Below are 13,139 nucleotides of genomic sequence, written 5' to 3'. Positions count from 1 at the left end.
ATTCACAATAGTGTGCAAAGGTCTTAAAAATGAAGACAACTGACTTAGACTATAATTATGTTTATTACATAAGAATGTTTTGTTATTATTTAACATATAGCTTTAAAACGAAATGTGTTAGATTTTTTACAAAACTTTTACATATTAATAATAGTTTATGATAAATGTTCTTTAAACGACCTCTTGAATCATTCAAAAAACTGTTTAGAATCTTAGTAAAACAATTATTTATAAAATATGTTGAAATTAAGCTGCTATACTGCATTTAAGTAACATAAACTAAGTTTATTTTGTTCAATTTTATTTAGTTGTTAATCCTTGTTTTTTTACAGTTTAATGAATATACTTTATTCTAGTTATTGTCAAAAAGTAATTCACTAGGTATTAATTTACAATTTTAGTAAAATTCTAATGATACATTAGAAGTATTTGTCTTTTGTAAAAAAAATAAAACGTTTAGAGAAAGTTAATCATTATTCAAAGATTATATACAAATATTAAATCATTTAGAGGCTGCATGGTCAGTAGCGGATGAATGCATCCAAATTCTTGGTGGAATGGGTTACATGAAGGATTGCGGTGCTGAGAGAGTCATGAGAGATCTTAGAATTTTCCGTATATTTGAAGGAACAAATGATATATTGAGGTTCTTTTTAGCTCTCACTGGTGTGCAATACTATGGAAAAACAAATGCTAATGTAAGTTTTTTTGTTGTATGACTAAATACAGCTGTTATATTTGTTTCTCGGTTGCCATAAAACCTGGAATTTTAAACAATTTTTACATGTAAAATAATTAAATTTTGATTAAATGCTAAAAAAGTATATAGAAAAAATTTTCGTAGGTAATCTAGAATTTATTCATTATAAAACTCATTTTAAGTAGCATTACAGTATCTTTTCAATACTTCAATGTTACTAAGACAGTTTTATACTTTAATTTTTTTATTGTACAAAAAATGGACAAAAACAACTTGTACTTGTAAAACCTTGAAGAAATACAGAAAACCTAAAAAAATTCAAAAAACCCTGTTGTATCATTTTTATGGTAAAAAGTAACTCAAATATTACATTTAAGTATAAAGTTGTTTAATTAAAAAAAAATCTATTATACCAGTGTTTTCATAAAAGTGTACCAGTGTTTTAAACTTTTAAAAGTTAGGAAGCAGACATTTTCCTTTTATAGTAAAAAAACATATTCTATTGCTGCTTTTTATAAATAAATTTATAAAAAAAAGTTAAGAACAGATCTACGGAGTCTATAAAATGTTAACACACATTAGAAAAAATGTGTGTTAACATTTTATAGACTCCGTAGATCTGTTCTTAAATTTATTTGAGAGCAGTGAAACGCCGTTAGTTGAAATAAAGTTTTAGCACAAGAACATCTGTGGTATACATTCCGATAAGCTTAGCTTATCAGGATCTCCAGGATTTAACGCCTTATAACGTTACATCTTAAAAAAAAGTTATATATATGTCTAAGCAAATGTTTAAGCATTTTTTATTATAATGTAAACAAAAAAAGTAATTCATAAAATTAATATTGAATTATCAAGAGTATATGTTTTCAGTGGGAACGGGTCAAATATGCACGAAGACACTTTTTGCACGAGAGTAAAAAAATTCATAAAACAAAAAGAAAAAAAAAATATTTAAAAAAATAAAAAATATAAAGACCAAACTAAAAAAAGAAAAGTTTCCGACCGGGGGTTGGGGGTAACAGTGATAAAAAAAACCTAATGAAAATTAATAATAATAAAAAATTACCAACTGAGGGTTAGGGGTAAAAGTGATGGTAAAAAAAAATAAAAAAAATTAAAGTTAAAAAAAAAGTATTTTTTTTCAATCCGTGCAAAATTGACCCATTGTGCAAAAGTGACCCCTCTTGCAAAATTGACGCCGTTCAAAAGTGTCCCTTCGTGCAAAAGCGTCTTCGTGCATATTAGACTACTACCCGTTTTCAGTTCCTGTACTGACAGCTCAATCTTAAACATGTTTATTATATATTCGAAAATCATTATCATTTAAGTAGCTAGTGTTGGTTTTACAATGATATTTTAATACCTAGTATTATTGATCTATTTTTAAATAGACCTAAATGTAAACATTAAAATAGTCTGTTACAATTAATTTGTTTTGTTTTTTGAGAATTTTTTATTATTTTAGTTGTTTCATGCATTTTGAAATACATATGTACAAAATTGCAACAGTATTTAAATTTTAAATAAGTTTTCTCTCTACCTATTGTTAACTTATTAAGGTAACAGGGTGGCCAAGAAATCTCGAACTTTACAATTTAGGTAGAATGAAACATTAAAAAACCTAGAGTTTCAAAAATTTTGAAAAAATCCTTGGAAAACCTGGAGTTTTAAAAAGTTCTAATTTTTAAATGTAAGGTTTTCAAATTTCGATTGTGTACAAAATATCTATCATATATTATATTATTTAGGACAGTTTTTTATTTTAATTTAACTTAATATTAAAAGTGGACTAAAAAAATGTTCTTAAAAAAACCTTGAAGAAATTTATAAAACCTGGAAAAAAAATTAAAAAAGCCTTTGGCACCTGAAGGTAAATTATTTAATGTGGTTGTGTTCAAGTGGATACCAATTGCGTTTAGAAATTTAAATAATCAATAAATAAGTGATTTATTTGTTAAGTTGGTGTAAAATAAATTTTCATATCTTTTTTTTGTTCTATAATAAAGTGTTTAAAAGAAAATTAACGGCTAGAGTTAGACCATAAGTTTTAAAATGTTAAAATAGTTGTGTTAAATATTATATAGAAATTGAAAATATTAAATTACATCAACACATTATATTTAATTTATCTCACTAGTTATTGGTTCGGAAGAATCATAGTTTCGTTGTCACGTAAAAAATTTGTGCTAAAAATTTAGTACGCTTTCTCAAGACTTGATATAGTTAATTTAGAAAAATATTAGTTTGAATTTGTACTAGTATTTTTACTTAAATAGTTAAGATTGTTATTAAACTTATTAAAATTTTAATTTGACCATATAAGAGAAACTAGTTACTCTAATAACTATAAGCTACCTACCATAAAATGTTGTTACCTATTTATGTTTTTTTTTGTAATGTTTTATACTCATTTAATCAAAATATATACAAAGATCTATTGGGTACTTATTTTATTAAGTAATTTCTGAGATCAAAAAAAATAATTGTAAATTTTAGAGTTTTTATTTACTAATTTATTTTTATATAAACAATTTGCTATATTGAAAACTTGAGGTTATAAATCCTTAATCGAAATGCGTAGTAAAGATAATCAGTAAAAAATAATTTAAACAACTTTGAAAAAAGTATATCTTACAAATACTTACTGATTAGCTTTTATTTAAAGACATAAGTTACTCAATTTAACTAATTTGATAAAAATGGTATTTACTTTAAAACTATTAAAAGAGTACTTGAATGATAATGGATAGATATTTATTGAAATGAAATACTGTAATTTTTTGAAATTTGACGGCTCAAAATCGATGATTTAATTAGGTCTGATGAACTATCTGAAGTTAGATTATCCCGACCTTTTACCATGCACTTTAATGATGAAGAACAAATTATTTTCAAAGGTATTTTCTTGGCGAGAATTGTTCATTCTTAGCAAGATAAGTTTAGGTTCTATTCTAAGAGGCTTCCCGGCGATTGTAGTTTCGTCATTAATACTTGACATTCGAACAATAAAATGAACATGTGAATGATGAGATTTCATTACATCTTAAACTTGCTAATGTTTATATTAACAACTTATTTTTTAGTACACAGTTATAAATTTAGGGTCAATTCATTATTTGTAGTATACTTTTGCCTAAACTTTTTCATTAATGGTGAATACGTGTTGTATATGATAGATTATTATATTATAAATAGAACAGTAACAAACTGAATTCAGTTTTGCTTGAAATTTTTCTTTTGTTTTCAGGTAACAAAAGCAATAAAGTCTCCCCTTACTAATTTACCAACCTTATTAAAATTTACTGGAAATTATGTTTCAAAGCGGGCTGGATTGTCATCATCAAGTCAGCTTGAATCCAATGTTCATGGTAGTGTCAAAAGTTCTGCCAAACTCGCTTCTGAAGTTATCCATAAATTTGGTTTGTTATTCAAGCACCACTGCAAATATTTTTTTTGTCAAAAATTTTTTGAGTTTAAAAAACATTAATTAACTAAATTCCAAAAAAAAAGAACATAGTTTATAAATATGATAATGTATTTATATTCAGCTATTAATAATTAGTCTTATTAACAGTGTTACTTCAAGTTTTTAAATTTTATTGCCAAAACAATGTTTCATTCGTTTTACATAAATTAAAACGAGATCCTCAGTTGATTAACAAATCTTCTTCAAATAAAATGTTTAATAAAAGCTTTGCCATTAACACGTTAGTTTAAAATTTATTTGTAAAACTCTTTTAGATAGTTAAAATGAACCTTGTTTTATTTACTTCTCTGATACAATTTCTTGAGTCTAATAGCGGTCAACCTTGTTTTTTAAATGTTGGTCTTATTTTGTAGGCTGTTATTTTAACTATCAAACCTTTTTACCAGCTTAAAAATTCAAAGTATTTTTTGAGGTAAATTGGTTCAATTAAATAGGATCCTAGTAAAAAGCTAGAAAGAATATTTTAGTTAAAGTATGTTTACTCCTTAATTTTTAAAGCTAATCTTTTTCAAGTTTTTACTGTTAGTCTTAACACTTATATTTAAATATTTCTAACAATCTCTTTTTTTTTTTAGTATATTATTTTAATATTTTTAAAATTTTTAAACTTTAAATTTTTTAGGTTGTTTAAAGAATGTTATTTAAGAACTTGAGGTTTTTAACTAAAAGACTTAAAAAGATTACTCGCTTTAAGCCACAAACATACTTTGAAAGCTCAGTGTCATTTTCATATATGCCGCATTTGAAAGATTTCTTATGATTGCCATACCTGAATCTGAACTGAGTCGAGCACAAACCGATGTAGAGCCTCGTCTGAACGCCAGAGTTAACTTTGGCCCTGTAAACGATGTTCTCCGAAAGGTAATTGCCCCCTTTCAAAGCATATTTACAGCTACCAGCGCAACCACATTGACTCCGAATTTCTGAGTTGTAATTTAAGATTTTTTTGTTCTGTGCATTAATGATTTTCTCTAAATTTGCCGTGCACGAATACAAACATAACATGCGAATAAGCTATTTGTGCACGGCAAATTTAGAGAATATCATTAAGGCACACAACCAAAAAATTCTAAATCAAAACTCAGGAATTGGGATCAATGTGGTTGCGCTGGTAGCTGATTAAATGCATTGAAAGGGGGCAATTACCTTTCGGAGAACATCGTTTACAGGGCCACGGTTAACTCTGGCGTTCAGTCGAGGTTCTACATCGGCTTGTGCTCGACTCAGTTCAGATTCAGGTATGGCAATCATAAAAAATCTTTTAAAGGCGGCATACATGAAAATGACACTGAGCTTTCAAAGTATGTTTGTGGCTTAAAGCGCAGCGGCATTGACTTTAAAATATCCTGGGAAGTTAAAAAAAGAGCACAGCCTATAGCTGACGGCAATAGCCCGATATGTAGGGTGTGTCTCAAGAAGCAACAGCCGTTGTATATGCTTTGAAAGATAACACCTGCCTAAACAAAAGAAGCGAGTTTGTATCATCTTGTAGACCAGGGTTGCCACAAGGTCAAGAAAAGTCAGGATGAACTAAAAAATGACAAAAGTCAGGAAAATTTGAAATAACTTTAGGTTTTGTCAGCTCAAATTTACAAAATAAATTCCACATTTTCCAAACCTTCAAATGGTAAACATTTAATTTAAAATCCTACAAAGTCAGACTAAAATTGCAAAATTTTTTTAGAAATATACAAAATTACCTGATTTCTAATGCCTTCATCTAATGAAAACTAATAAAATTTCCTTAATAAAACTGCAAAAATTTTCTATTAACATATTGAACAACTACCCTACTTGAACAAGCAGTTTTTGTATGCTTTTTAATATTGATGATATGTGGCAAGGACACCTTCATGTGTTTATAAGTTAGAAAATACAAGTATTTTACTGATAAAGCTATTTATTACAAATACATCAATCATACAGATAGTTTAAGTGATGTAATGAAATTTAGATGATTAAATTCAGCAAAAAAACTGTTGTTTTAACCTGTATAAATATCAGATTGAAAGCTATATATAGTTTCAAGTTTTTGATTATGTATTTTAGAATAAGTTTTAATTTAGAGTTTGTTTTCAAAAAGTCCGGAAAGTTTTAGTAAAAAGTCAGGAAATTTTTTTCAGCTTGATCTGTGGCAACCCTGGTAGACAAAAAAATCGTTTTTGAAGTTTAATAAGTTTTAACATCACGTTATATTAATATAAATTTCAATTTTCTGTTCAAATTTGTAGTCACTCACTGGAGTTTTATGAATTTTTGTCAGTTTATTATCGATTAATAAGTTAATTTTTGCTCAAGCCATTATGCATGATTTTTAACTGTTTTAAAATTACGTCATAATATATTTATTTTAAAATTTTTATTTGAGTGTTTTGTTTTGTGCTTTATTTTGAACTTATTTTGCAGTTGATGAGTTCGTAGGTACGAAACTTGAGTTCTGCAAGTTTTTACATCTTGTAATGAACTTTTTTATTAAAAAAGCCATTAAGGTGGGCTCTGTGTTGAAAAATTTAACTTATCAAGTTAATCAACTTATTTCTGTATATATATATGTTATTATATATATGTAATAAGGTTAATATTCAAACTTGAACACCTTCTACTGAGCCCACTTGAAGGGCTTTTTAATAATTTATTGAAATGACGATTTTAAAAATGCTGGAACATATGTTTTATAAAGACAAAAAAGATTGTCTCTAATCTTCAGCCAGTTCAAATTTAAAATATAAAGCACTTTGTCAATTAACTGTTGTTTTCGTCAATTTTAGTTGTTTGATTAATTAGATGGTAGATCGATTTTTGTGCTGAATATTTCTAATCTAAAATGTTCAATTCTTACGTCATATTGTTTTTGTTTTTTTGTAAACTTTTGCATCTTTGTTTACCAAAGTCCTTTATATTTTAAATTTGAACTGGCTGAAGATTAGAGACAATCTTTTTTGTCTTAATGAAATATATATTCTAGCATTTTTAAAATCGTCATTTCAATAAATTATATATATATATATTAAGTTTTTTAACTTAATAAATTAAATTTTTCACACTGAGCCCACCTTAAGGGCTTTATTAATAAAAAAGTTTATTTAAAGATGCAAAACTCAAAGGACTCGAGTTTCGTGACTATGCACTCATCAGCTTCAAAACAAGTTTAAAATAAAGCACAAGACAAAATCACGAATGAAAGTAAAAAATTTTTTGCATAAATAGATTATGACGTAATTTTGAAACTATCAAAAATCATGCAAAACGGCTTGTGCAAAAATTAATCTACCAACAGACAATAAACTAGCAAAAATTCATATAACTTCAGTGAGTAACTATATATTAGGACAGATAATTGAAAGAGATAAAGATAAAATTAAGATGCAAATTGAAATTTAGGTTATTTTAAGATGAAATTAAAACTTGTTAAACTTTAAAAGCGACTTTTTTATATGTCTACAAGACGATACAAACTCGCTTCTTTTGTTTAAACATCTCTTGCCTTTCAGTGCATATACAACGGCTGATGCTTCTTTGAGACACAGCCTACATATTGGGCTATAGGCTGTGCTCTTTTTATAACTTCCCAGGATATTTCGTAGTCAATGCCGCTGCGCTTTAAGCCACAAACATACTTCGAAAGTTCAGTGTCATTTTCATATATGCCGCCTTTAAAAGATTTTTTATGATTGGCATACCTGAATCTAAACTGAGTCGAGCACAAGCCGACATAGAACCTCGTCTCAACGCCAGAGTTAACTGTGGCCTTGTAGACGATTTTCTCTGAACGGCAATTACCCCCTTTCAAATTATATTTACAGCTACCAGCGCAGCCGCATTGACTTTGAATTCCTGAGTTTTGATTTAAAATTTTTTGGTTGTGTGCCTTAATGATATTCTCTAAATTTGCCGTACACGAATAACTTATTCGCATATTATGTTTTTTGAAAATTTTTGTTAGCGGATTTTGTTTATTAAAGTCTTTTTTGACTAGATTTATAAATTTTCTTCCAATATTAGTTTTTACAGAATTGCTAAAAGGAGGGTTGTACCAGATAGCAATTCTGTAAAAACTAATATTGGAAGAAAATTTATAAATCTAGTCAAAAAACACTTTAATAAACAATTATCCGCTAACAAAAATTTTCAACAAACATAATACGCGAATAAGTTATTCGTGTACGGCAAACTTAGAGAATATCATTAAGGCACACAACCAAAAAATTTTAAATCAAAACTCAGGAATCCAAAGTCAATGCGGCTGCGCTGGTAGCTGTAAATATAATTTGAAAGGGGGTAATTGCCGTTCAGAGAACATCGTCTACAAGGCCACAGTTAACTCTGGCGTTGAGACGAGGTTCTATGTTGGCTTGTGCTCGACTCAGTTTAGACTCAGGTATGCCAATCATAAAAAATCTTAAAATATTTTAAAGGCGGCATATATGAAAATGACACTGAACCTTCGGAGTATGTTTGTGGCTTAAAGCGCAGCGGCATTGACTACGAAATATCCTGGGAAGTTATAAAAAGAGCACAGCCTATAGCCGACGGCAATAGCCCAATATGTAGGCTGTGTCTCAAAGAAGCATCAGCCGTTGTATATGCACTGAAAGGCAAGAGATGTTTAAACAAAAGAAGCGAGTTTGTATCATCTTGTAGACATATAAAAAAGTCGCTTTTAAAGTTCAACAAGTTTTAATTTCATTCTAAAATAACCTAAATTTCAATTTGCATCTTAAGTTTATCTTTATCTCTTTCAATTATCTGTCCTAATATATAGTTACTCACTGAAGTTATATGAATTTTTGCTAATTTTTGCACAAGCCGTTTTGCAAGATTTTTGATAGTTTCAAAATTACGTCATAATCTATTTATGCAAAAAATTTTTTACTTTCATTGGTGATTTTGTTTTGTGCTTTATTTTTAACTTGTTTTGAAGCTGATGAGTGAATAGTCACGAAACTCGAGTCCTTTGAGTTTTGCATCATTAAATAAACCTTTTTATTAATAAAGCCCTCAAGGTGGGCTCAGTGTGAAAAATTTAATTTATTAAGTTAAATAACTTAATTCTATATATATAAATATATTTATCTAATTATATAAAAACTATAATTTAAACTTATCATTTCAGAACTTTTTATCAGAACATATCGATCAGAACTTTTTATAAAACCTTTAATATATATATATAATTAAAATACACAAAATAAACTTTTGCTTGGGAGAGCTGTTTCTGCGTTAATACGCGTCTTCAGCCAAGTGTTTTATTCAATGTAAAGCAAACTTGTATATACAGAAATGAAATTATACAAAACTAGGTATTACGTAGTAATAGAAGAGTTAGTTGATTTAGACAAAATTATTAACATAATTTTTAATGAAAATTTTTCTGTAATGTATACAACCAGTTTGTAATTCGTTTCTTTTGTTTAGCGATTCTGATTTTTTCACATTTAAAATTTTGATTTTTTCCGCATCACATAATTTGCATCCATTTTTTAAACTGTATTTGTTTTTTGTTCTTGTTAATATTTCCAAGTGAATTTTGAAATTAATTTTATTGTTTTTTAGTTTCCATATACACATTATAATATATATATATATATATGTATAGAATTAAGTTTTTTAGCTTGATAAATCAAATCTTTCACACTGAGCTCACCTTAAGGACTTCATTAATAAAAAGGTTTATTTCAAAATGTAAAACTTAAAGGACTCGAGTTTCGTGCTTATGCACTCATCAGCTTCAAAAACAAGTTTAATCGTTTTGCATGATTTTTTATAGTTTCAAAATTACGTCATAATCCATTTATGCTAATTTTTTTAACTTTCATTTGTGTGTTTTGTTTTTTGCTTTATTTTAAAAGCCGTATAGAAAACCAAATGCGCATACGGTTTATGTGAATAGCAAGTCAAACCATCCAGAGCATGTGTTAAAACACATACCGGTGGCAGTGAATAACCGCCTCCAGAAGATTTCTAGCAGTCAAAGCATTTTTAAGGAAACAACCCAACAATACCAGGAAGCTATAAGAGAAAGTGGGTACGATCACGAGTTAGCCTATAGCCACAAAAGCGAGAAGGGTAAGAACAAGGAAAGAAGGAGAAGAAATATTTTATATTTCAACGCTCCATTCTGCAAAAGTGTGGCAACACGGGTTAGGAAGCGCTTCCTAGAGATTGTGGACAATAACTTTACTGAAAACTATCCATAAAAGTGTCCTACTCCTGCATGCCAAACATGAAACAACTTATAATGGCACATAATCGAAAGATATTAGACACGCAGGACAAAGAGAGGCAAATGTGTGACTGCAAAAAACAAGAATGCCCGGTAAATGGAAGTTGCTTAATGGAAAATATTATATATAAAGCGACAGTCATATCTGAAAACCAGACCAAGTTTTATGTTGGCTCGACTGGACTATCGTTCAAGAATCGCTACACAAAGCACAAGTACAGCTTTAAACACGAAAAACATAAAAACACGACAACTTTATCGCAGTACATTTGGAAACTAAAAAATAACGAAGTTAATTTTAAAATTCAGTGGGAAATATTAACAAGAACGAAAAATAAATATAGTTTAAAAAATGTATGTAAATTGTGTAATGCGGAAAAAATCGAAATTTTAAAAGTTAATAAATCAGAATCTCTAAACAAAAGAAACGAATTACAAACTGGCTGCATACATTATCGTAAACAATTTATCTAAAAACTATGTTAATAATTTTGTCTAAAATCAATTATATATTATTACGTAATACCTAATTTTGTATAATTTTATTGCTGTACTTACAAGTTTGCATTTCATTGAATAAAACTTGGCTGAAGACGCGTATTGAACGCAGAAACAGCTGTCCCAAGCAAAAGTTTATTTTGTGTATTTTAATTTTATATATATATATATATATTACTTCTTAAGTTGTGGACCTTTTTTTTTAAGAATTTGAATTGTCTTTTAACCAAAGTATGTAGGTAGCGCCGAAATCATTTTTTTAAACGTACGCTAGATTTTACTTTGAAATTGCTAGACTGTAGTAATTTAATTTTTTTATATTCAGTAATTATAAATGTAAATTTCATAATCAATTTATTGCTTTATGCTATTTTATTGTGAATCTATCAAATTATTCTATTTGAAGTTATTCAATTTTACAATACTGTACTTTTCTTTTATTTAATATAACTTAATTTTTTTAATGCATAATATAATAATTATATTTCACTTATAACTTAAATACAGAGTTGCCAAAAAACCTAGAAAAACTTTGAATTTGAGAAATTTTGAACGAAAACCTTGAATTTTTAATATGTTAAGTAGTATAATTTATATTTTATACAAAAATCTATCATATAGATTAAAAAATTTGGTCATTATCAAGATTAAAAAAAAAAGCACATTTAAAGTAGCTTTATGTACCTTTTCAATATTTTTATACTATCCAACATAGTTTCTTACCTTAAACTTAACTTTAAATTGAAATAGACCCAAAAATGTGTACTTTTAAAAACCTATAGGAAAATTTGCTAAAAAAGTTGGCAACCTTGTAAATAAAGTGGTTTATTTGTTTACGTACTTTGGAAGGCTTACCTCGTTTAAAATTACTATTTTTTACAGGCATTGCCGTAGAAGATCTTGCACTAAAGCACCAGAAAAAGTTTATAGGGATGCAATCTCATCAAACAGTGCTTGCCAACTGCTGCATTGATATATTTGCCATGGTAGCAGTAGTCAGTCGAGCATCAGACTCAGCCAATAGAAGCGTTGAGTCTGCTTCCAACGAAGCCCGCATGTGTAACATTTGGTGCCAAGAAGCGCACAAAAGAGTTCAAGAAAACTTAAAGCTTCTTTCTTGTCCGCAGTTTGGTGATAGGGTTAATGATATGGGTCAGCTCTCTGATACATTAATTCAAACTCAAAAACCTATCCCTGTGCATCCTCTTGGGTTTTAGTAAGCTAAAATAAAACATTAATAATCTTTTTATTTTCTAATTTCTTCACAAAGATATTAAGTATATGTTCATTATAAAATAAATATTACTTTTTATTCAAGTTAATCATTCTTAAAAACTAAACAATTCTAAACAAAGTTCAAATTATTTGAAAACATTTTACTTCTGTTTTAATTTATATAGTTGAATAGTAAACTTTAAAAGGTATTGTTTACAAACATAGATAAAACTCAACTAGTAAATTTTTCAAAACTTGAAATAAAACTAACTTTAATTTTATCTTTTTTCTTTATAACTTTTTGATTGCATAACCAAAACATATCCATAACCTTTATTACTACTCATTTTATCAAAAGACTGTTTACTAATTTAAACTACAATTCTTTTTTTTTTTTTGGTTTTTTGCTATTAGCGCTTTACTTTAACTTGACCTTTTACTTTTAATTCTTGATTTTATTAAAACATTTTTGTAATGTAGCGAATATTTTTTTCTCTAAACATAAAAACATGAGTATTATAACATGTTTTTATTTTTTTTTAGTTGTTTATTTTTTCTTAGATAATGACTTAAATAATACAGCTTTTAAAATCATTCTCGTTACTATAAGAGCTAAATTTGGTTTGAATTTTTACATCAGTTTTATAAATTATTTATTTATAAACATCTTTAGAAGAATTTATAGTTGTATCTTTAATGAGCTGAGAGTAACTTGAACATTTTTCTCAGTGCTTAATACTCGGCCAATTCGTGTGACAAAGTGATAGTGCGATAATACAGTCATGCCACATGGCCCGGACCAAATTGTCATATATATAAAATTTTGGCATTTGACCACAATTTCAAAATACCTTGCTGGAAGCTATCTTTTGATGAAAGCTACAATGACATCATTAAGAAAGCTGAAATATATATTATGGTTCGGTACATGTCTAAAAATCGAACACAATACTTAGCTTCGAAATTTATTGGTTGCACCACCGCTGAGGACCTTAAAGAAAACCTTCTTTTAA

At 27.8% G+C, this 13,139-nt stretch overlaps 1 protein-coding gene across 1 annotated transcript in view; it reads left to right on the top strand.

Annotated features, from left to right (window-relative positions):
• Nucleotides 1–12,601, top strand: part of LOC145848359 (very long-chain specific acyl-CoA dehydrogenase, mitochondrial-like) — a 30,006-nt gene extending 17,405 nt beyond the window's left edge. The window contains exons 4-6 of the mRNA XM_082953872.1: nt 511–698; nt 3,951–4,122; nt 11,794–12,601. Coding sequence (XP_082809998.1) covers nt 511–698; nt 3,951–4,122; nt 11,794–12,128 — 695 coding nt within the window. The 3' untranslated portion in view covers nt 12,129–12,601. The remainder of the gene's footprint in view (nt 1–510; nt 699–3,950; nt 4,123–11,793) is intronic.
• Nucleotides 12,602–13,139: the final 538 nt, after the last annotated feature.

The sequence above is a fragment of the Thalia democratica genome, chromosome 1, assembly GCF_965202585.1.
Source record: "Thalia democratica chromosome 1, ktThaDemo2.hap1.1, whole genome shotgun sequence".
Lineage (NCBI taxonomy): Eukaryota > Metazoa > Chordata > Thaliacea > Salpida > Salpidae > Thalia > Thalia democratica.
Note: the sequence above shows the minus strand (reverse complement) of the source record. Positions and strands in the feature narration are given on the sequence as shown.